Below are 25,932 nucleotides of genomic sequence, written 5' to 3' on the forward strand. Positions count from 1 at the left end.
TATTGTGAAGAAATCTTGTCTAACCTCAAAGTTATAGCTATTTGAAAACGTTGTTGTTCATAAATAACAGGATAAACAGAGGGTTAATAAAATCAATAAAATGAATGGAATGAATAAAATAAACAAAATGAAGAATTTGTATGTTTTCTGTCTATACATTTTATCATTTTTTCATTTTGTTCGTTTTTAAGCAGTTAAATTATTAAAATGAAAAAAACCAGCAATATTAAAAAGTAATAGAATTTACAGAAGAAATTATATTGTGTCTAATTAATGTTCCAGATGAAATGAATAAAGTGAATGACTGAACAAAATTAGTCAGATTATTAAAATGAATAAAAGTGTGAACCGGAAAAATATTATAAAATTGCATAACCCGAAAAAAATTAATAAAATAAGTTAAATGAATGATTCGAATAAGATGCATGAGATAATAAACTGATCGGAATGCATACAAAGAATGAAACGAATACAATAGATAAAATTGGGTCAAATAAACAAAATGAATAAAAACAATGCTAAATGAAAAAATCATTAAAAAGAAATGTTAAAATTAGTCAATTATTTTAAATGCAAAAAATTAACAAAACGAATATAATCCATGAAATAAATGAACTGGGAAAATGAGTATATGAAATAAAATTTAAAGAAAGTTATTTAAATGAAGTAAATGAATAAAACGAATTTCACGAATTCCAAAACCATTGTTTCAGAATATTCTGAAATGTTTGTTAAAATCTCATTGCAAAGAGCACGTTCTCGTTCTTCTTTTCTTGACGGCGTTTTAGGATTATCGGGTGTTTCTACTTTATTGATGGGACTTAATTAGTCATCGGGAAATCTAGAAATCAGGAATTTGTATTGGAATAAAAAGATATCTTTTTGGTCACAGATATCTGAAAAATTATTTGCGTACAGAATAGAATTTTCAGGGCCAGTATTTTAACGCGGCACAAAGGCGCGACAAATCCTCAACTGCATACGGGGAACGTGCCATTTAAGCCAATATATTTTGATTCCTGATTCCACCTGGAAATAGTATTCATTTGAAAGGAAATATCTAGAAAAGTGTCAAGGCTATGTTGGCAATTATATTACTGTCGATGGCACAAAAGCCGTACTTTCAGTCGATTACAATGCAGTCTCTTTCCACCCATCCTTATTACTTGCGAATTGTTTCGTTCGGAATTCTCGTTCTGGAGATATGGGTTAATGAGTCCTACACAAATACCAATGTAAAGAAATGGTTCAAACTACCAGAATAAGTATTTACATTAATCGAAAAGCCAGTTAGTGTTGAAAGTGACCCTGGACTGCTTTGAGACACGAACATTCTTGAATTTACATGTCGATTTTTTTCGCAAGCAAATATGGTTTTAGTCACATTGATTATGAAAAATGTGTATTGGGGTTTTCAGTACAACTCAGTATCAGTTGTAGTTACACAGTAATATGTATGGCATAAATTCAGTGAGATCAACTAGCTGTTTAATGAATAAACGCTTATTGTAATCCTCGTTAATTTACGTGTAGAATTCGCAACACTCAAACGAAACGTCCATTAAAATTTCCAATGCCTCTGCTAATTCTAGCATTGAAGATTCAAATGAAGCGTTCTTAGCATAAGACAAATTTGGGCAATTGAAACCATCGCTATAAGTAAAAGCATCAGTTTACTTGCACTTTAGTCGCCATTTTTTCCCGGATCTAATTTGTGCATATTTTTGGAATTTGATCAGTTGGTTTTTCTTAAGCCACCGGCTCTCGCGCCGTTGTATTTGGTGCAACACCTTCAAAAACTCTAGCGAAATCATCTTTCAGCATCAGTTGCTCATTCGGGAAGCCATTCACGCAATTGCCGGAACGTTAAAAGTGCATTACAATACAATGAATATGTATTTTAAATTATATCAACCCAAAACAGGTATTCTTAATTTTCAAATGACATATTTGAACATAAGTTTCATTCAAAATCCAGTAGCGAAACGATACGTTTAAAAAAATGCACGTGGGATATATCTTTTCAAAATTTTCGTCTTCAAACAACCATATTACCCAGTTTCAAATACCCCAGGATGTTCTTAATTATAGTATATACAAATGCTCAGTATAGAATTGAATTAAATTGGAGTTGATGTAGTTTCCGGTTTTTGGTCACATAACTCTCCTTGGAGCAATGTTTCGAAAGAAATAGCCCTTCATCTTCCGAGCAAAGCAGGGTTTGAACATAAATTATAGTTTTCTCATAATACAAATATTTTACAATTTGTGCCAGGACCACAAATGTTTTCTTTTTGAAGTAGAATGTAATATTTAGTTTGTTTCTACAAGTGGCTCTGTTTTACACTAAAATGGAAAACTATTTATAGGGACACAGAAGACAAAAATAGGTTTGTTTTCTTTAACCTGCACAATTACATCGCTAAATTAAATTAGCTTGGATACTAACAAATATTTCAGATTAGTTGAAGATCTTCTGACACATTTTAGAAATGGATTTGGAAATAGAAGGATAGATCTGAGTCGTCACGAACGCGATGGGGGAAAGGTCGGTGGTGAGGGGGAGGGGCGACAAGTGAGGCATGGTAAATGATGATTAGAGCTGTGACATTATGTTTGCATATAGTGAGAAATTTTGATTCCTTACATCTTTATTATCAATCATGCAACTGGTAATTTTTACGCCATGATTAGTATAACATTGCAAAGGAAGTTAAATTTTCACTAGAATTCTGTTATACAAAAATACAGCTCTCGGTGATGCTACGAGTATAATATGAATATAAACTATATTAGAAATCTATTTTCTCACTACTAGGAGGATTACTTGGTGATCTGTGTATTCTTATACCATCCAACGTTTATTTCACGAGTGAATGCATTGCTCAATCCAACGGGTAACACATCAACTCTGGATAAATTCGCACTTTGAAGTGAATTTACACATTGTTTTGTCTTTGAAATGAACTTGCGTATTATTTTTTGAGAAATAATCAATTAATTGTTAAGTAAATTCACAAAATGTTTTCGGAATTGAATTCCTTGAATCACGTAGATATGTTTTCATACCCGGATATTCAAAATCGGATTAGTTTTGACCCTAAAACACCAGTAAAGCAATACCCTATATGAAACGGTTTCATGTTTAGTTAGTGGAAATTGATAAACGAGGAATAAAAATACAAAAGGTGTAATATCTCCACCGTTCGTGAACGGATTTTGACAACCTATAGCTTGTTAGAAAGGTATTTTTATAAGCTTTCTATTTATATAAGGTATGCACGATGAGATTGCTTTGTTCGAAAGTTATTTGCTTAAAACCCTTTGTGTTTTGACAAAATCACTCATATCTCAGAAAGTAAACAACATATCAAAAATAATAGTGTCAAATGGCAACGTTGCGCCTTTCACTTGAAACTAATTTCGTTAAGATCGGTTAGGCGGTTGCTGAGATAATTACATGATATTAGAGCACATACATACATACCCACACACACATACAGACATTGTCCCAATTTGTCGAGTTGAGTCGATTGGTATATAAGACTCGGCCCTCCGGGCCTCGGAAAAAGTTTTCAAAGTTTGAGCGATTTCTATACATTTCTTTTGTAAGAAATGTAAAACGACAAAAAAGAGGCTTTTGATTTCATTGTGTCTTATGAGCGATTCTTCTTGAAGTCACAATTTTAGCTAGCCTTTTTGAGGGTTAATCCACCTGATGGTGCAATTGTGTCTTTCTCAGTTATCGAAGCCATAATTCCATGCCGGGTTATTTTTCAATGTCTGTGAAATTGTTATTACGGTGAACACCTGCATACAAGCGCTCGACTGTCACGAACCTGATGAGCTACGTATCGGCGTTGATTCGTTGAAACATTTGCAACAAAAAAAAATAGAATATTGTTTTAGCTTAATCAGCGTTGTCTTTATGCTAATTTAATTTGTTATGCGAGGATGAGGGTGTAAGGGTAAGGGTATAAGGGTCAATGTTTGAGGGTGGGTGAGTGAGCGAAGATGCGAGGGGAACGTAATTCCCAACCTTACTCTCTAGCCTATTTTGGTAAACGAGGTGGGTGTGTGAGTATGGCGTTGAAAGGAGGAGAGGGTGTGCGAGAACCCCCTCAACCGGACCCCCTAGCTACGCTCCTTTTTAAGTTTCAGAAAACGCATCATAGTCAAAAAAATTTGATTTGGGGAATAGCTTGCCGATTTTCAGAGTGATGAGGGATTCCATGAGAAACCGGTCGACCGCAAAATATGACCATCGTCGATTCTAACGAAAGTTTACATTTGTGTTCGGTTTATGAATCCCCATGATTTTTTCTGGCAATGTCAATATTCTGATACAAGAGCAATTTTTCAAAAGGGCGTAGACGCTTCTACGTACAATAATTTCAATTTTTGATGTTCGATTACACTATTTTATACAGTAAAACTATCTGAGAACGAAATACAGGTAATGAATACTTCTGCACTAAAAAATATACACTGAAAAAAATGTTGTGTAATTTTTCACAAAAACAAAAATTTATGATAAAAATTTAAATTACAAAAAAAAACCATTTTTTCTATTTTTTTATATTTTGTCAACAAAAATCTAAAGACAAAGGAAACATTTTGAATGTGGTTTCATGATGAAGAAATTATCAGCAAAAAGTTTTTCTAACAATAACTTTATACATGTTTTTAAATTTCATACTAATCGTCATACAAAACTGTAATTTTATTACAGAATATAATTCTAAGTATCATTTTAAATCAAAATGCATTTAACAAATATCTTCCAAAATGCGATAGTTTTCGAGATATTTGGAATTTTGCTCCAACAAAAACAATTAATTCATGTGATTATGTCCTTTTTAAAAGTTATTCGCGTTACCCCATCATAAATTGTCAAAAGTCTAATGTTTATCGTTTTAAGGACATAAAAGAAGCTTTTTCAGTGTATTTGGATCATGGAGAAGCTTTTAATAAAATAGTTTTCCTAACAACAACTTTTGATAAATTTTTATAATTCATACTATTTGCAGTCAAAAGTACAATTTTATTTTTGAATATGATTCTTAACGCCATTTTAAATCAAAATGCTTCTAACAAAAAAAAATCTGAAATGTAGTAGTTCTCGAGGCAATTATTTTGTTTTATTACGACATTTTTAGAAGTTATTCGCGTTTCTCCATCGACAACAATTAGTTTTTCGTAAGGCCCATAACATTTCCTGTAACTTTCCCATTGACATCAAGGCGATATTGTAAACCATTTGAAGGTTATACAAAAACAATCAAATGAATGAATTAATTTCAAAGATTTTTTTTACAATTGAATAAAGTTTATTCAAAAGAAAAACAGTTTAGGCCTTCAACATGAAAGCTTTTCTTGAATCACGCACAAAGATTCACTATGATTTTAACCATTTATATGATAATCCCCCCTTAATTCTGTTGAGGCAGGTGTCTAAATCCGTGCGAAATTCCGAGTTAAATTCAGCGTTGCGACATACCATGCGAAATCCCGCAAATCCGTGCGAAATTCCGGGCAAAATTCGGTGCGAAATTCCATGAGAAATTCCGCGCGCAATTCCGTGTGAAATTACGTGCGAAATTTCGTGTAAAATTTCGTGCAAAATTCCATGTGAAATTCCGTGTGAAATTCCGTGCGAAACTCCGTGCCCAATTCCGTGCAAAATTCCTCGCAAAATACCATACGAAACTCCGTACGAAAGTTCATGCGAAATTCCGCACGAAACGCTGGGTGAAATTTCGCGCGAATTCCGTGAGAATTTCCGTTCGAAATTCCGTGCGAAATTGCTTGCGAAATGGCGTGCGAGATTTCGTGCGAAATTGCGCGCGAAATTCCGTGTGAAATTCCGCGCGAAATTCCGTGTAAAATGCCGCTCGAAATTCCGGGCGAAATTTCGTGCAAAATTCCATTCGAAATTCGGTGCGAAATTCGTTCAAATTTCCGTGCGAAATGCTGTGCGTTATTTCGTGCAAAATTCCGTGTGAAACTCCGTGCGAAATTCCATGCGAAATTCTATGCGAATTTACGTGTGGAATTTCGTGTGAAATTCCGTGCGAAGTTCCGTGCGGAATTTCGCATGAAATTCCTTGTGAAATTTCCTGCGTAGTTCCGTGCGAAATTCCGTGTGAAATTCCGAGTGAAATTGCGTATGAGGTTCCGTGCGAAATTCATTGCAAAATACCGTGTAAAATTCCATGTAAAATTTTATACGAAATTCCGCGCGATATTCCGTGCGAAATTCCATGTGAAATTATGTTCGAAAATCTGCGTGAGATCTGTGTGAAATTCCGTGCGAAATTTCGCATGAAAGTCAGTGTGAAATTCCCCGCGTTATTCCGTGCGAATTTCCTAGCGAAATTTCGTACGAAATTCCGAGTGAAATTCCGTGCGAAATGCCGTGCGAAATTCCGTTCGAAATTACGTGCGAGATTCCGTGTAAAATTGCGTGTAAGCTTGCCAAATTTCGTGCGATATTTCGTGCGAAACTTCCGTGTGGAATTGCGTTTCGAAATTTTATGTGAAATCCGTGTGAAATTCCGTGCGAAACACCATGCGACATTCCATGTGAAATTCCGCGCCATATTCCGAGTGAAATTCCCCGTTTAGTTCCGTGCGAGATTCCGTGACAAATTCCGTGCGAAATTCCGTGTGAAATTCTGTGCGAAATTCCGTGCGAAATTCCGAGCGAAATTCCGTTCGAAACTCCGTGCGAAATACCGTTCGAAATTCCGAGCGAAATACCGTTCGAAATTCCGTGCGAAATACCGTGCGAAATTTCGTGCGAAATACCCTGTTGAACTTCGCGCGAAGTTGCTTATGAAATTCTGTGAGAAATTCCGTATTAAATTCCATGAAATGAAATTTTGCACGGAATTTCTATTGGAATTTTACGCGAATTTCACACAGAATTTCGAACGAAATTTCACTCGGTATTTGACACGGAATTTCACGCGGAATTTCGCACGGAGTATGACGTAAAATGCCGTGCGAAATTTCGTGCGGGGAAGCTCGCACGGAATTTCGTACGGAATTTCGTACGGATTTTCGCACGGAATTTCATGCGGAATTTCGCACGAAATGTCGCACAGAATTTCGCATGGGATTTCTCATGGAATTTCATGTAGAATTTCGCACAGAATTTTGCGCGGAGCTCAACACAGTATCTCGAAATTCGTGTCGAATTTTACATGTGACTTCGCGCGGAATTTCGCACGGATTTTTGCGCGGAATTTCGCACGGAATTTTGCCCAATATTTTGCTTGGATCTTCACGCGGAGTTTCACACGGAATTTTGTACTGAAATTCGTACGGAATTTCGCGCGGAATTTCATGCCGAATTTCGCACAGAGTTTCGTGCGCAACTTCGCACGAAATTTCGCACGGAATTTAGCAGGAAATCTTTCGCATGGAATTTGGCGCGGAATTTTACACGGAATTTCGCACCGCCTTTCACGCGGAATTTCGTGCTGAACTTCTCGCGGGATTCCACACGGAATTTCGAACGGGATTTCGCACAGAATTTCACTCGGAATTTCGCATGGAATTTCGCACGAAAGTTCACGGTGAGTTAGTGGGTTTTTAGACAAACTTCCAGCATTTGAATTTGGTAGCTAGACTAGCTCGATTTAATTCAAATTCGGAGCAGACATTTGTGGCAGGACTAGGAATCGACCGAAGCGTAGGCCGTAGTATTCCGTAGGTTCACGTAGGTTGCCATTTTTTCGCGTCTCTAATGATCAGTGAGCCCTTCGTACAATAACGTTTGCACTGTTTTCAGGTAGGCGCTGGAAACAAAACTTTATCTTTCGGTCAGAGCCGTAGCAATCCTGGAAGAAAAAGTATGTTTAATATTTAGAGCTACATTACTTAAGGCGATACTGACTCCTGCGGTAGAACACAAAGGGTTACGTCGTCAGCAAACTCTAAGCTTGCTCATATGACCTTTCCCGGCTGTTCTAAACTTTACTCTTTCATCGTCTCGCTCCTCGCTCGCTCGTTACAAGATAAAAACAGAAAATTGATTCACTCTTAGTCGTTAAGAAAAAGGAAAAAAGAGAATCTTTGCCAGAAGACCCACCCCTTGGTCGGCAGCTACTACATGATTTGGTCTTTATTGTGGATGAAGCGGTTGCGCAATGTCGCGACACGGCTCCAATGTTGCGTCCAAGGATACAGAAGCTCCCAATTCACCTAGAATTTGTGCAAAACCGGGAAGTATTCTGTGCTGAAGTGGCAACTGTAAGATGTTTCCCGATCAGAAACACATAACAGTAATATTTCAAAACTATATCTCGCATTGATACTTGTTATAAATTTCTGTTATTTTAACTACTAACGAGACCTAATTTATAACACAATATGTTACAAAAATTGTGTTTTGTTATAATCTTGTTATTTCATTCTGATCGGGTTACGATACCAACTTACACATAGAGGCGACCCGTCTCAACATCACCGGGAAAAGCAAATACCTCCAAGGTAGCAGAGATTGGAGAGTCGGATCTCGAACAACTCTGCCGCTATCACTGCACCTACTGAGCTTCGCATGCTGGAAGCTCGCCAGCTGACGAAAAAACACGACACACTAATACAGTAACGGAGTGTCTTATCAAAATGGCTTAGGCGTTACACTACTATGACCAAATCAGCCACAAGAAGCCCAATTTCAGCAAAGGTCTACCGGATATCAGCGATGTTATAGCTTTTGAACCAGTGTTTGGAAGGTCTCCGTACATAATCGCGAAGGGCAACAGTGGCTTAAGCGCGAGGAGAAATGAGCAGGCGAAGAAATCGACGAGATGTCAGCTGTCTCCGTCGAAACCAATGATGTACGTGAGGATACGCAGTATCTTAGAAATTGGGCTTTACGCGAACCCCGTTTGTCACCGGAGTTCATCACCCGTGGTACTACAATTCTCATCCCCAAGGACATACCAATTACCTGTCTAACAAGTCTGCACGGGATCAGGAGCACCTTCATCACTACATACGTAAGGAACCACTATGAGAAGAATAGCATCCTGACAGAGGAGCAGAAGAGATGTATGAAAAACACACAAGACTGAAAAGATCAAGCCATCCTCGATGCAGTCATTGTTGGAGAAGTATTGTGTAACCAACGGAACCTTAGTATGGCCTATATCGATTACAAGAAGACATACAACTCCATACCGCACTCGCTCCTCATCAAGGTATTAAAGGTGTATAAAGTTGATCCTTTAGTCTAAGGTTCCTACGGCAGGTGATGGAGAGAGGAACGACAAAACTGCTCAGCTCAGAAGTGGAAAAGACGAGTTGCGGTCTAGAATGCTTCGCATCTTGAGGGGGTCCTTCCAAGACGATTCTTTTATCCCGCTCAGTAGGACACCTCAAAGACTAACACCGCACGACTATCAGATAAGGTATAGAGAAAGCTCACCGGAAGAGACCGCCCATACTTTCTACGTGGACGATATCAAGATGTATGCTGACTTGGCAGAGCGACTGGGTGTAGTCATCAAACTAGCCGAAAGATTTAGTGGCGACATCGGCAGGGCGTTTGGCCTAGAGAAATGCCGATATGTTCAGCTACTATCAGGGCGATTGGTCGAGACTGGAGGCTACGAGATCGACGAAGGTGAGATGATTCGGCGCACGATTCACGACGAATCATATCAGTATATCGGATTCCTGCAGCTCCACGGGATTCGCCACACCGACATCAAGCTTAAACTCCGAAATAACGTTCTTGAACCAAGTGAACTGTATCTTGAAGTCTCTTCTGAACGTCAGAGCAATCAATACGTTTGCTGTCCCCGTGTTAATCTACAGTTTCGGCGTCATGAGTTGGTCAGATCAACTCTGGAAAATCTCGAGAAAAAATTGAGGAAGGCGTTCAGAACCAGCGGGAATGCGCCATCCACAGTCGGCGCTGGAAAGATTCACATTACCACGGGATGAAGGAGGACAAGAAATAGTCGACATCCAGGCGATATGTGTAGCACTGGTGCTATGGCTGCGAGAATACTTTGTGGAAAATACCAACCGACATGGAGTATATCAATCAGTTTGTGCTGCGGACCGCAACTATAGCGCAAGCGAACTACAATCTTAAATGCAATTTGCAGACTACGGAGGAGAAGATTGCAGAGTGGAAGTAGATAGCTGTGCACGGTGCCCATCTACACCAGTTGGAGTAGCCGTACATCTACAAGATTGCATCTATTTTTTGAACAACTTCCCGATCAGAATGAAATAACAAGATTATAACAGAACACAATTTTTGTAACATATTGTGTTATAAATTAGGTCTCATTAGTAGTTAAAATAACAGAAATTTATAACAAGTAATAATGCGAGATATATTTTTGAAATATTTCTGTTATGAGTTTTTGATCGGGTTGTGTTCTCATTCGGCCCTTCGTTATGCAATTTGCGATATTATGACGGATCGTCTAGGCGCGGTGTTTCATGAAGCGTGGCCATTTGCGGCGATGAAATTTCGGGTCGATACTAATTAACACAGTATGAACTATACAAATAGATCTCTTGCTTTTTATTTGATTAATCTTTAATTTCGTTCAGCGTAGAATGCGTTGGGGGCAAAGCCCCCCTTGTCCCTGAGGTTTCTACGGCTCTGCTTTCGGTGAAACGTCCCTGCTTCTACCTAGAGATACCATTTTCCCGTTGGATTTCTACCACGATTCAGCTGTAGCGGCGATTATATTTCTCGATAAGCTTCCTAAGTGTACATTACTGATCAGAAAATTCTTAACCTTTTGTTAGTCCTTCCATTTTGAGATTCGAATAGGCGAGATTATCTTTCTTGTCACGTAGAAAAGGCCGAACATAATGTGATTCTCACTTGACTGGCGAAACAAAATCTTTTCAACAAAAACGAGCAAACGAGCAAGGCGAAGCGTGGAAAATCCGGAACGTGATAATAATTGAGAGTTGCAGCTTTCCCTTGTGCAGCGCTCCAGAAGAGGCAAAATACATGATAATCTATTCCCTGTCTGGAAATTGCTACTGTGACAATAGAAAAAGTAATTGTAGAACGGTGGATAATATAATGTGATCACATAATTATTAAGTATTTTATGCAACGGGATTGAATTAAAGCTTAATGAAGTTCAGGTGATTTCCGGAAGAAAAAATTGTCATTTCCGCTTTATTTTGAGTTGAGACTGTATCTATTTTACTGTATCTACTAATTTTACCCCACGGCCAGTTTTCTGAGCTCAAGGGAAAAATTGAACCACAAAATACCAGCAGCTTAAATATTCCAGATGCCTCCAGAAACGAAAGACTCGGATGAGGACCAAAATTTGTCAACTTGTTTCACTCATTACACCCCGGAAGATACCAGTCAGCCGAGTGGGAAATATGGTGCCTCCAAAACGCCCGAGAATTGGATAACACGATAATTTGATAAACTCCTTTGGTGGCTGTCAGGAAATATCCACTCATCGTTCAGTAGCGGGAGCTCATTTTTTAACTTTCCCGCATACTTTATCAAACTTAATTGGGTTTTACTAATTTCGAATCCAACAACACGGGAAGAATATTTATGCTTGATCCCCTTTCTGATGCGGGAAGGGAGGGGGGGGGGGTAAACTTCGGATACAGTCACGATAATAAGTCAATTACAAACTCATTAGCAACCACGCACCTTGTCGAACTGAGACCCGGGTCAGCGGGACTGACTCATTCCGGCCTGTCCCGTGAGCAAGGTTTTGCTCAAACCGAGATTCGGGAAAAGTTGTTAACATCAGGTTTGACATGCGTCAGTTGCATTAAATTGAATGCTAGAATTGAGGTACGGCAGAGCGAAGGACTAGGTGTTTATGAAATTGTTTTGGGTTTTAAGATCACACGCTGGGTGAAAATTTTTATGATGAAGCCAAAGAAAAAAGTTGGTAAATTACTTACCCGCAACCTTCTGGAGGTCAATATCTGCTTACACGTGATGGGATGAATGATGGCAAAGTATCTTTCCATGCAAATCACCACCAGGATGAATATCGAGGCCGTGTAGCTCAGCGAATGCACAAACTGGTACATTTTGCACAGGAAGTCACCAAAAACCCAGCTGGAAAAGATAACGCAATGATACACATAATTAATGTTTTGACGAAATATATTTATTGGTTGCTGACACTCATCGGTTTGAAATTTTTCTATTAACTTTTCGTTTCTACCAGCTTAGATCATCGACAGTTCAACGTAAACGCGTGGTGTTTTGTTGCGAACGAAGCACATTGTTTTTTTGCCTTACGGATTCCTTTATATTTCTTCATCCCTATCTCATAGTATGTATTGCATTGGTGAACGTTGTAAGGCGCATTTTATTTTAAACTTCAAAACTTTTTCGGTATCTTATTTGCATGGAAATAACTAGAAAATGAATGCTGCTAATCTTAATGTCAATCTCAATCTCATCTACTCCTTTTATGCTAATTATGCTGTTTTGCTGGAGAATTCGTTTCAAACTTGGTCTGCCGCAGTGCTGCAAAGGAATAGCATCGAAACGTTCAAATGGCGGAGGCACTTTTTTTCTTTCTACCGAATAAACAAAAAAACCAGCCTCCACATATATGCCGTTGATGTTATCGAGTGAACTCTTCCAAAGGAATGTAGCAAATTCTTGAAATAACATGGATGTCTCCTGCTTGGTAGATATGTTGCGCGCGGAGGATGCGTACCGAGAATCAGCTGTATTGATATGAACTTGGTACTGACAAACAAGCGTGCAGGAAATAAGATCCGAGTAAAACCAAACCGTGCAAAAACATCGGCATGTACTCTAATTAGACATTCGAAACCTGGCGGGCTTTAATTATCGTTGGCGGTGTGCTTAACGAAGTCTTCTGGTAACTTTCGAGTGGCATGAAATGCTCGTGCAAACTGCAAATTTCCGTTTAGTGATGCATATTGATTTTTGTTGGCTTTGCCTTTTTCCAACTGTATTATGGAAACTGTTATCAACTTGACTCACAAGTGCAGGAGCTACACAATAGGGTTAGATATTTTGTAAAATTGTGTGCACAGCAAATAGCAAACAATTTCCTCCGTCTGCATCCATTGTGTGCTGTATGCTGATCTCTTGTGTACCAATTTTCCAACCGCACTAACTGGCCTAAGTTGCAGTGAACGGACGAGAGGCAACCCAGAGAAAACTTTTTTTTTCCATTCAAAGGTTAAGCAATACCACCACCCCGCTATTTCTACCACTGTAGTTGGAAAGGTTTAGAAATATCGACATGGCTCAGGCAATAAATCTATACTGAAAAGTTTAGTCTAATTGGAATTCTATTCATTGTGTGCTTTACGAAACTTTTGCTCTATGTTGGTTAATCGTTTTGTCTCTCTCATTCAATAATGGCTACGCAATCACTTTAAAAGTTGACAAGGGGCATATGTTATGCCATATGTTTACGTGTTAGAAAAGTTTTTCCATCAAATTATTGGAGATGGCAGAAATGAATGCACAACCTTCGCTTCAAATGCAAAAAATGTAATATCCCTGTAACCTCAGTTGCATAGCTAAGGGGGGGGGGGGTAGTGCGCTAACTTACACAAAATAATTTAACATATTTAGAGAAAATATTGATCTAATATAAATAAAATGAAACATTATAACAATTATTTTCCAAGGCTACTGCCTGATAAACATCTTGGAAATTCGCTTCTGCCACGAGTTTCCGATAGGTCGAGCTCTTGAACAAAGGTTCCTTCTTTAGCTCGAACAACATATCACCTTTCTGAGTGCGCCTAGTTTTAACTACGTTCTACCCCAGCTCCTTCAGCTTGGGATCCTCTCTCACCCTTTTGAGGATCGCAGCGCACGTCACGCCGTCGTTTGCTTTGAACGTTTTCCTTATACCTGTCGTGGCGCAATCGAAGGTTCTCTTTCTTCCTCTCATCCTTTTGTTTCTGTTTTATCATCCTCTCTTCAACGCTTTCTACGGTTCGCCATCCACTTTCTATTTGTTGGTCGTTTTGCTATCCTTTACCGATCTTTTTGTGTTTCTTCGGTGTCTCCTCCTGTCCTGGTGTTTCCCTTACTCTTTTCACCGAACAGAAATATCGATCAGTTTTCAACGTCTCCTAGGCTCCTGCTTTCGCTACCTTCGTGATCTTCAGTGCCTTTTCGGCGTTTTCAGCTCTCTCCAGTAACGCCATCTGTTCGCATTCAACAGCTGCTACGGTGGATTTGATGTTAATCGCTAGATCCCTGATGTGTCCTAGCATGTTGACCTTGCTTTTCGCGAATTCGAAGAGCTCTTCGATCTTTTGTACTCAGTGTCATTACTTAGGACAACACAGACTACTAGTCTTTTTGAGGAATGCTTGATTTCGGACTGCGTATCCTAAACCCTAGCTTTGCTTGGCCTCCTATTGCTTTGTCCCCGCACGTGCTCGATATGGCCTCCCTAAATTGCTCTCGCGGCTGCTGTTTCGGCAGCATTGGCTGTTGCACTTGTTCGTTTTTATGGGTCGGAGACCTCACTAGCCCACCTTTGACGAATTCACCAAACTGACTCCGTCATAATTATTTATATTTTTGTTGTTTTAGAAGAAGATTCCACGCTTTTTGGGTCCCAACTCTAAGCCACTGTCTACGCCCGCAGTAAATTTGCAAACATCGTGGTCGAATGCGAAGGTTGACGCGCTTCATCATGGGGTTTCGGGGGAGTGTACTTACTAGAGTAAAGCAAAGGCGTGGCTGTCGGTTCGTAGCTCAATTTCGATGAAATCCTCATTCACATCCGTGCTTTGCCGCCTGTATGCCATGATTAGGATCTTACTGGTATAGATCCTAATGTGCCAGTGGCACTATGGTTGGGCTGAGGTGCTTTCATTGCTAAAATCTTTGGTCTTTGATTGGATTGGTGTAGAAGCGGCACAGAATCTTTCGTCGGAGTTGTTATCGAAATTATGCCTTTTCAGTAGTTTACCAGAGCCAAATGCTGCCTATATTACACCATGTCCTAGCCAACTTCCCAACTCGCAGTAGGTCCGGGGGCAGGGTCGTTAGACCCCTGAGCTCCTGTCGCTGCAGCCCTCTGTTTTGTTTGTAAGATTTGAAAAGTTTCAAAGCCTTTCCTATAGTGTTTTGACAGTGGGTTCAACTCACGGCTCACGTTTGTGCCTAACCACTAAAACACTCCTTACTCATATTCGCTCTCGTTTCCCACGAAACAACACAGTGGCGTAGTAAGAAAATTTTTCGGGGGGGATATGAACTTTTTTTGGATATATATGAAAAAATATTCAAAAACATTCTGAGCAGGGAAAAAATGTTCAAAACCAACAACTCAGGGAACGGGTTTGGGTAGTCAAGGTAGCTGTTGGTATAGAATTAATGCTCTTCCCCTATGAGGACAATCTGGGCGGCAAACTTCAAACTGTCTAATTTACTGAGCCCTTCAGTTCCCTTGTGCAATTCAGTAACACTTCTTCGTTGAGCTTCCGACTGGTTCGCGAACTACTCGGTCTAGTCCCCGACGATATATCTAGCCTACTCCGACGAAAAGTTCCCTGGCGAGAGACGTTCGAAAACGAGCCAACCAGCAAGGTGCTGCGGTCAGTTCGGCGATTCCGGTAGAGTAGGGCATCCGGTTTGCTGGAGCCCCGGCGCGGCTGGTGGTGTATCGTCGCGATCTACGCGGTCTCGTTCCCGGCAGTGAATCTGACTGTACGCTGACGGAGAGGTCCCAGACGAAAGAAGTTCTCCCGATACCGATTCTTCAGTACTACAACTTTTTGAGCCCTTTGGCTCCGTGACCGGTGCCATCTAGCACCGCAACTCCTCTAAGCCCTTTAGTTCTCTTCTTGGGCCATTTAGCACTACTTCCTTGATGATCCATTCAGCTCCTCGATTTGTTCGCGAACAACTCGGTCTAGTCCCCGACGATGGACCTGACCTACTCCGACAGAGAATTCCCCGGCGAGAGAAGTTCTCCCGAGATGGAGCTAATCAGCTAGGTGCCGAGGTCAGTTCGGCGATTCTGGTGAAGCAGGGTGTCCGGTGCACTGGTGCGCCGATGACCTGCGACTAGTGGTATCTCGTCGCTGTCTACTCAGTCTAGTCCCCAGCGGCGAATCTAGCTTACGCTAACGGAGAGTTCCCTGGCGAAAAAAGTTCTCCCAATATCGATTCTTCTTTGGTTTTCGCTATTTTTCTATCGGAACAACCGGTGGGGTGCCGTGGTCGGTCTGACGAATCCGTATGGAGCGAGACGTCCGGTTCGCTGGCGTTTCGACAACTCATACTCGCTGCTCTGTTGCAGTCTACTCGACTAGTCCTCGGCGGTGAATATAGCTTATTCCTGCGGAGAGTTCCCTGGCGGCGATTGCTCTCCCGAAACCGTTATTCGATGTCCATTCCGTTGCAAGACGGTCATGATCTACATCAGCGGCTCTCAACCTTTTTCGTACCACGGACTCCTTAGATATCACACTGGGTTGCAGCGGACCCCCATCAATATGTTATTTTCAATTTGTTAGGAAACATGACTTGAAATTTCAAAATGCACTCGGAAAATATATTTTTCTTCGCGGACTCCCAGCAATGACTTCGCGGCCCCCTAGGGGTTCGCAGACTCCAGGTTGAGAATCACTGATCTACATCATATCTCTGTTTACTGTGTTCCACGTCTTTACATTGCTTGTCATTCTGTAGGCTACATTATCCGGGTTGATGTCCGGTCCTCCCGTTTTAAGTAGCTCCCTGCACGTCACTTCAAACCTCGGACATTCAAAGACTCTCCTCGGACATTCAAAGACTTCAAACCTCGGACATTCAAATACGCTCCGGTGTCTCCTCGACGATCTCACACTCCAAGCACAGTGTTGACGTTGCGTACCCACACCGATGAAGATACTCCTTAAGCAGCCGTGGCTCGTTAGGAGCTGTTTCAGGTGGAAGATCATCTCTCCGTGCTTTCTATTGATCCACGCCGACAGGTTTGGATGAGCCGGTAGGTCCACTTTCCTTTCTCTGTATTGTCATATTCCTGCTGTCACGTCACCATCGAATCGATTCTCATCATCTTCCTCACGTTTCTGGCTTTTCATTGTTTGTAGCACTTGATATCCTCCGTCAGGGTAATGTAGATGGGGATCATCTCGGCGACAAGGCATACTGCCTCCGGTACACAATCGTAACTCTTTGGCGCAGTGACAGGCAACCGTGTAAGGGGTAAACTCAGCCACCCCGAAGCAAGACAGAAGAGTGAGTTTATAGGCGTATAAGTGGACTGCCTCATGCCAAGACGGGAGGGTCGTAGCGTAGTATGTTGGGACTTAGCTATCTATGCCTCATGGCGTGGCAGAGGAGTGAAAAGGTGAGCATCCAAGTCAGTCTCACACGGCATGTTAAGGGTGAGCACAAAAGTCAGCCTCACATGGTATGTCAGAAGCGGGGCCTAAGAAAAATGTCCCACATGGGATGCCAGGAGGAGTGACAAGTCAGCCTCATACAGGACGTATGAACGAGTGAGTGAGAGTGAATGAGTACATTAAGTACAGCCATCCCCCCAGAACCCGATCAGAAACACATAACAGAAATATTTCAAAACTATATCTCTCATTGATACTTGTTATAAATTTCTGTTATTTTAACTACTAACGAGACCTAATTTATAACACAGTAGGTTACAAAAATTGTGTTCTGTTATAATCCTGTTATTTCATTCTGATCGGGAAGTAATACCGAGAGGTAGTTCCTGGGAGGAACGATGGCGGAGCCCAATGGAGTTTAGTCGGTATTAATGGCAGCGTCACCATTCGAGCCCGACACGCCCCCAGTGCACCCCGTGCGGTAGCTTGGACCCTACCAATAGCACGTGTACTGGGCTAGGACGTAAAGGTCTTCTCCATTGTAAAAAAAAACAATCGCAACTCGTACGACCAGCAGTCGAAGCGTCCTGTTCAGCTTTTCGCGGTTTCATTGTCTCCGTCACCGACACCTCCATTTCTTCAAGTGTCTCACCGTTAGTGACACATCGTCCACGAAACCAACGATTCTCACTTTCCTGGGAAGCCGCAGTGTTAAGACCCCATCGTACATCTCATTCCAAAGTGTTGGACAGAAAATGGAGCCCTGAGGAACGCCCGCTGTGACTCGCATTGCCTATTGCCCTTTTGTTCGTCTGGTACAGCAGTGCTCTACTCTGGAAGTAGCTCTTCAGGATCTGGCTCATTCTTTTATGCCACGCTGCGGTATTGGTCTATTCGAGGTTGCATGGCTCGGTGACTTCCCACACTTTGGCAGCAACATCAGTTTCTGCACCTTCCTCATTTCGGGGATTACCATCATCTATTTCGTGACAGTGTAACGTCACAAGCCGTCACAATCCTTCTTGCCGCATCAACGTACTTGATTCCGTTATTCGCCGAAGTAACTCTACAAAGAGGTTTTCGTTAAAGGCTTTCGTCTTCCACTTTAGCTTGCGGCCCGTCCTTCTTCGTGCTGCAGAATCGCCTGGTGGTCTCTATGGGGATACTTCTTTCATACTCTCCAGTCCATGTTCGCCGTCAGTCAAGGACTACAGAATGTGGCGAAATTTCTCTCGGTACCGATAACCGTTTCGTGAACCAATAAGCTCCCAGCTCATCGCTTCGCCGCCTTCTACTGCAGCCAATTTTCACTACAAGGAACGATATTATTGATTATTATTGATCAATATTTTCACAAGATAACTTTTGCAAATGAAACTTTCATTTCATTTAAAATTTTAGACATATTTTTGTGTAACATATTGATTTTTTTCAAAATTCTCCAAAATGTTTCGGGGGGGAGGGTGTTTCGTCCCCAACCCCCCCCCCCTACTACACCCACTGAAACAACATTAAGGTTTAACTTCCTTGTACTTTCTTCACATCACTTTCTACTGCCCACGAGTTTTCCGCAGCTTTCTCGGAGTCTCAATTGATCCATGAAATGGCTCAACTTCTGCCATTTAGCTCTCCACTCTTCACTTCCTCTTTATTTCCATCTATTACGTCGCCATTTGGCTCTCGTCTCAGTGAGCCGTTTAGCAGCTGATTTCCTGCGCCATTTAGCTCCTGTTTCAGTGAGTCATTCAGCCTTAGCACGATCTACTCGGATAGTACCCGGTGGTGAACTCACCCTACTTCGACTGAGAGCTATCCGACAGAGGAATTTCTCCCGACACCGATACCCACTTTCTTGAACAGTAACAGAAACTACCCTACTCCGACTGAAAATTCCAAGGCGGCAGAATTACTCTCAGTATCGATGTCTGCTTTGTGAGGAAGTTACTTTGAAACTGCCCTAAAGTGAATGGCGGTGGATTTAACCCGATACCAATGCTTGTTTTCGTCAGCCAATCAGCTCCGCGCGTCATACCGATCTACTCGATCTAGTCCTCGGCGGTTGACTTCGCGTACTCAAAGAGTCAACCAGTAGGTATCAAGGTCTATCCAGCAATTTCGGTAGAGCCTGGCGTTGAATTTTTCTCGAACCCGATTAGTTGTTTCACGGCGGCTTTCTAGTCGACGGCGCTGCATTGTTGTTCCCTTCACCACCTCCTCTGCAGCTCTGAGGGTCCTGCTCCTGCCACGAGTCCGCTCTAACTAGTTTCCTTGCATTCCGTGCATTCCTCCGCTTGTACCATTCCACGTCCTCAGCTAGAGTGATGCAGATGAGCAATTACACAGACGCACAGTGGATCCACTCCATACAAAAGCTGGACAAAACCTCAAAAGTAGTTTAAAATGTCTGAAAATATCATCTAAGGGTAATTTTGGTGCGCTGAACTCGATTTTGATTAAATTAGGACGCCAAAATGTGTTTTTTCTTTAATTTCGCGAAAGTGAATTTTATTAACTTCTCAAAACAGATACTTCGTAAGTGAACAGAAACATTTTGATTTCCTTGGGTAGTCCTTAGTAACGAGTTAGATAGGGTGGTTCCAATTTATCGAAATCTGGTGAATAAACAATGATGTAATTTTATAAATTTGTTTGTAGATCTTCAATCCAATCTGAATACCATCGTAGAAAAAATAATCCCTTCATAGCTCTTTTTTACTTATTTATAAACGTATGCGTTTAGAATAGTTATAAAAGATAGCACATCTTAAGGTGTTTGATAGAATGCCTTAAATTTTTATTGGTTTATTTATTTATAGTTATCGCCTAAGCTATTAAAAGATGACAGGTTTATTTGATTTTGATGAAGATCTCAAATCATGCTCTACTATGCTCTATTCACAGTTGCTCATACTGCAGCTAAGCCGCTCAATACTTTTCCATTGATTTTCAATTCCAATGATGATATGAGTATCTCTCCTTGTGGGTACTGACTTGGTTTTGCGTACGAAATCATCCTGAGCATTTTTACTATATTACTGCCTATACTTTGCACTGTATGTGTATGCTTTGAAATAGATGTGTGAGCGTTTTTGCATGACACTCTCGCCAATTTGGAAGTGAATTATTGAGGGAGATTTTGAATTTGATTGTTGATTCTGATAGCTTCAATAGAGAGTTTACACTTGAAAATAAATGTTGCATTACTGGCCAATAACTAAAAATCGGGTGAAAAAGAACACTCCTCACACTCACGTGTTTACTTTACATCGGTCACCAGTAAAGTTATCGACCAATACCTACTAAAGAGATAGGATTCATGGAAAGATATAATAATAGTTGCAGTTAGTTTGCCTCGTGCGGCTTGTATTTATTTGAATTTTTCTATACTGCAGATAACTGTGAAGATGTAGAAACAAGAGTTATAGTTGCAAGACGGTTAAAGCATACCTATATTTGTATCAAGAAAATCGCGCCAAACCCTGAATTTGCAAGCAGTGTTCAGAAAAGAAATCCACCGATGAATAATAATGCAAAACTTCATGAAATCAAAAAAATACCATGCGTATCCATGAAAAAAACTAATTTTACAAATGTCCACATTTGTAAAATTAGTTTTTGGACCTTCGGCGCAAAACGACGCAAGATGGCACTATGATTTTTGAAAACTAGATAAAATTCTACGTCGGTTGTACTAGATGAGATCCTTCAACACGGTTTTACCGATAAAGAGATGACACTCTGAATGTAAATAAGTCCGCATTAAACAACATAGTTATAATGATTTTATTGGTAACTTTTTAAATACTCATTATTTCTCAAATCGAACTACACCATTGAATTACTGAGATGATTTTCTATTAGAAACGCCTATATGTGTTGTTAAATTAACGTTGTAGTACCTATTGGAGCGAGATGAATTAGAATGAACAAAAACATTTTGTCACTCTAATTCTTGCAGATTTTCAAGACCTTGTACGGTTCAAAAAAATGTAGCACTTATATTTTTCAATTGATTGACTCAAAAATGTGGCGAATACAGCTTTAGGTAATGTACATTTAGAAAAAAAAATATAAAAGGTGTGAAAATCGACAAGAAATTTTGGAGGGTTTGGCCGGCCCTGCCCCACTGTGAGATGCCTCCGATGGTATGTCGTCGCTGTTGTGTTATCTTACGACACGCGCCATTTAGCACATTTCGAGAAAAACGATTTTTAAAGTTTGAGATTCAATATCTTGAAACTTACATTTTGAACATTTTCCACAGCCAATAAGATTATTTTGACTCAAGCGTAATTTTTTAAAAGAGCGTAAACGTTTCTACGTGCAATAATTTAAATTTTTTTTTGTTCGATTGCACTATTTTATACAGTAAAACTATCTGAGAACGAGTTACAGGTAATGAATACTTCTGCACGAAAAAAATATGCACTGAAAAAAATGTTGTGTCATTTTTAGAGTGGGAAATCGTCTTAGAAAAAAAAAATTTGCTCTGAGTAACTTTTTGGGTCCCATTTAGCTCCCAAAATAACTCTGAAAATTTTTAGATCGGTGAAACTATATTTTTGCGCCCATGGTTTAAAATTTACATGGGATTTCGTATGGGGAAATCATCTTTTGCAAAATAATTCTTCCAAGAGTCGCCCGTTACCTCCTAAAAATAAATAGATGTCTGGTTTTATTAGGAAATTTGTCAAGGAAACAATGTCTGGAAGACCGCGAAACGACTTGAGGCTTATGGAAAAAGTTATTAAGCAAAAACCGATTGATGCCTTGAAGATTGATGAAAATTTCACTTTTCATAGCATCACTGCTGCTGACGGTCGAATTATATACAACATTTTTAATTTCCTCTTATTATGTACAAAAGAAGCCCCAATTTATCCCTCAAAACCCTTGCGAAGTGGCCAAACAGTTTTGATAAATGATTTAGACACATTAAAAGAAGATTAAAACAAAATTGCATATAACTGGACAACCAACAGCAGTGGTGCTAGAAAAAATGAATATTTTATCAATCGTCAGTGGGCCATAAACGCGACATCCGAAGGGTTAATAACTCTTTTCTCAAGCGTCAGATCGTTTTGTGGTTTTCGAGACTTTGTTTCTTTGTTAAATTTTCTGTATAAGCCACATAATGTTTTATTTTTAAAAAGAAATGGGTGATTCCTGGAGGAATTATTTTGTGAAAGTTTAATTTCCCATACAAAATCTCATGTAAAATATAGTTTCAGTGATCAAGCTAAGAATTTGCACAGTTGTTCTAGGACTCAAATGGTACCTAATGACCATCCTGAGCTGCTCTTGCTGCTGCTGCTGTTGCGGTTGTATTTGCTGTTGCTTTTGGTTGTTTTGCTGGGTCGGCCACCTCGCTAGCCCAACTTTGGCGAAAGGGTTCACCACACTTGCTCCGTTAGATTTTTTATTTTGGTTGTTTTTGTCTTCTTTAATGCTTTCTGGGTCCCAACTCCAAACCGCTATCTACATCCGCAGTAAGTAGTCGCCTCTATATAATCCTATTTTTCCTTTTGCAAGCAGTGAGGTCACAGTCACAGTGAGGGTTGACGTGGTCTTTCATAATCAAAAACTTTCAACTGGGCCTACTTTCACCGGCTAAGGTGATTTCGAAAGTACTTGGAGATCTACCAAAGTTTTAATGGGACAGGACCATTAGGCCACTCGCCGTTTCCGGTAAGTTTTACTCATCCTTACTAGGGTAGCGGAATGGCGTGAATGTCGATCCGTGGCTCAGTTTCCATGAAATTCTTATTCACATCCGTGTTCTTCCACCAGTTTGCCATGATTACGATCTTAATGTTATCGATCCTAATGTGCCGGTTGGCACTACGGACTAGGGTGCTTATGCTAGTCTTGGATAAACTCTTGGTGGAAGCGGTACAGATTCGCTTCGACGGAGCTGCTTTCGGATTTATATAGGTTTTTGTAGAGGTTCACTGTCCATAATGTCAAGTTAGTCCCATAAAGATAGGAAATCCCATAGAAAATGGGAGCTATTTTAAACCAATGGTAAATCAAATGCATTTATACTTGCGAAAAAAAAAATAATAAAAATGAATGGATAGGAATAAAGACTAAATTGTTATAGGAACTGAAATTAGAAATAACGCAACCAATAGTACACATATGTTCCGCTAGTGAACCACGAGATTACAAATTAAAAAATAAATTTAATTTTCAAACAAAAAAAAAAAGGAACTGAGAGTATTTGACAACTGAGTTGGCATGTTATTAGTTATTAGTTTTTTATCATTATTTCAGTTTTCATTATCTCCTGAATCATTACAAATGAGAGTTCGGTGAACCAAACTTTCCTTAGTTCACCTTATTGGTAATTTCCTCGAGACTGGATATACCCATTATACCGCCTCACGAATTGGAAAAATGTTGTAGTGGAACATTTCTAAAGACTTTTTTTTGGGAAAAGCCTACTTAAAAAATGTCATCGGTGAATTTTCACAATGTATTGCAAACAAAAATACAACTTATTTTTCGTTTTGCTAAGCATTAGTTGTGATTTGTTGATTCAGTGTTGCGAAAGCATTTTATTAATACGTGTGAGTTTGTGCTGAAAGGTGTAATGATGATATGTGACGAATACATACGTATAACACGAATACGGCTTTGTAAGCCTAAACGTTTTCAATAAGTATTTTGGTGTTCGACAACCGTGCAATTGTCGAAACATTTATCACAAAATCTAAATCGCAACTAAATTTCAACAAACTCTGCAGCATCAGCAATCAGTTCGGAACATTACTGAACATGTTCTAGCTGGCAACATAAATGACTATTTGGCGACTAAAGATGTTATTAAATAATCTTGATGTTATCAATGTACAACCAGTGCAACAAAAATAACTTTATTGTTCTCTCGTTGCAACATAGTTCGGACTAAGACGATTAAAACTAGTTGCGATTTGCTATCTGGGGGCTTTATTCGTACCGAACTCGAAAATGTGTTCATCCCACCACTAGTTGGGTGTCTACTTCGCATGAGTTCTGCAAACTTATGAATGATCCAATCGTGATACACTGAAAATAATACACACGTTCTTTTCAAGTGGTAACTACACTTGAATTTCGATGTGTTGCAAATATCGTTACTTAACTTTATTTGATTAGTAAATTTTGGGTCGCTGAATCCAAATTTCACATTAAAAAATTGATTGTATCCACCTAACAGTGTGATATGGCATTTCGTATTACACTAATCGTTCATATTTAATTACCATTATTTTGTGCTCTAACATTTTTTAGTGTATCAAATAGTACATGTTTTGATGTGCTTGCAAAAACCATGATTTTGCATTCAAAATTCTCGAAACTGCAGCTTTTGTGCTTGAATACTAACATTTGGAATGTTGCTCGTGATTATAATAGCAAGCTGAAACAAAATTTCAAATTAATTGTGAATGTTTCCCTAATTTTTTTTAAGAATACGTTGTTTTGGCAACCGTAAAAATAAAGTTTTTCGCATAAATAAAAATACCCTCATTATGGTACCAATAATTTTAAAACAGAGCAACAGTTCATGACTTCAAATTTATTTGTGAATTGGAACTACGGATATGGTATAAATCGCAACGGGCTTTCTCAAAAAATCCGTATTCGAGAACATCGTTGTGGTACGAAGTAGAGTGAGTCGTACATCGAATATTCCATCCCGACATGTTCGTTTCAAACTAACAATAAAGAATTTTAACCGGTAACTTTTTTCACATCTATCCACCTAAAAAGGCGATTCGCTTAAGTAGGTCCGAATAGACCCGGGTTCCCCTATATAAACATACTCATCTTTCTGCACTCCATATTCACCAAAACCTGATAATTATCGTTCAATACACAGCTATTAGTAGCGTTGTCTGATAAAAATACTAATGTTGATAACTACAGTTCGACAAAAAAAAATTCTGACGAGCAATCAATTATCATTATTATTTAACTTATCGGAAAATAGCGAAAAACCCTATGAATATCTATATACTAAAAAATTAGTTCATTATTGGCAAAATTAAGTTTGAAACAATAAAAAATATATCCGAAATCATAAAATCGCGAGATAAAAACACAGTTCTGCTGATTTTTTTTTGTGTTATTGTACTACGGGGTGACCACCGTGCAATGTATCTTTAAACTACAATAAATACGCATTATTTTCTTCTTATTACGTTTTCTGCTAAAGCATACTTCCAATTGAAAGCATCAAATTGGCTTTAATTATTGCAGGATACATAAGGAAAATGTTAAAAAAAATCCATTCAACTCATACAAAATCACAACTTTAATTATTCGTAAAATAATTCCATTCATCAATATTTTACAAGATAGAAAGATGAACGACCACTTTGTTTTCAGTAATGAGAGATGGCGTTTGGTCATGGATTTCTTACAATAATATTTTATTGCGTCTATTAGATAATAGACACAATAAAATATTATTGTAAGAAATCCGTGACCAAACGCCATCTCTCAATATTTTACAAGTTATGTGGGACTGAAAAATGGCCAATTTTATTAACTTCAAAAAATCATATTGCAAAAAACGTGAAAATTGTATTGCGTCAAAGA

General features: G+C 39.5%; 1 protein-coding gene across 2 annotated transcripts in view; it reads right to left on the bottom strand.

Moving 5' to 3' along the window:
* Nucleotides 1–25,932, bottom strand: part of LOC131681595 (trissin receptor) — a 267,645-nt gene that overhangs the window by 45,895 nt on the left and 195,818 nt on the right. For both annotated transcript variants that reach the window (XM_058962486.1, XM_058962485.1), the window contains exon 5: nt 11,932–12,091. In XM_058962486.1, the coding sequence (XP_058818469.1) occupies nt 11,932–12,091 (160 nt within the window). The remainder of the gene's footprint in view (nt 1–11,931; nt 12,092–25,932) is intronic.

Source organism: Topomyia yanbarensis, chromosome 2 (assembly GCF_030247195.1).
Source record: "Topomyia yanbarensis strain Yona2022 chromosome 2, ASM3024719v1, whole genome shotgun sequence".
NCBI classification, from domain to species: domain Eukaryota; kingdom Metazoa; phylum Arthropoda; class Insecta; order Diptera; family Culicidae; genus Topomyia; species Topomyia yanbarensis.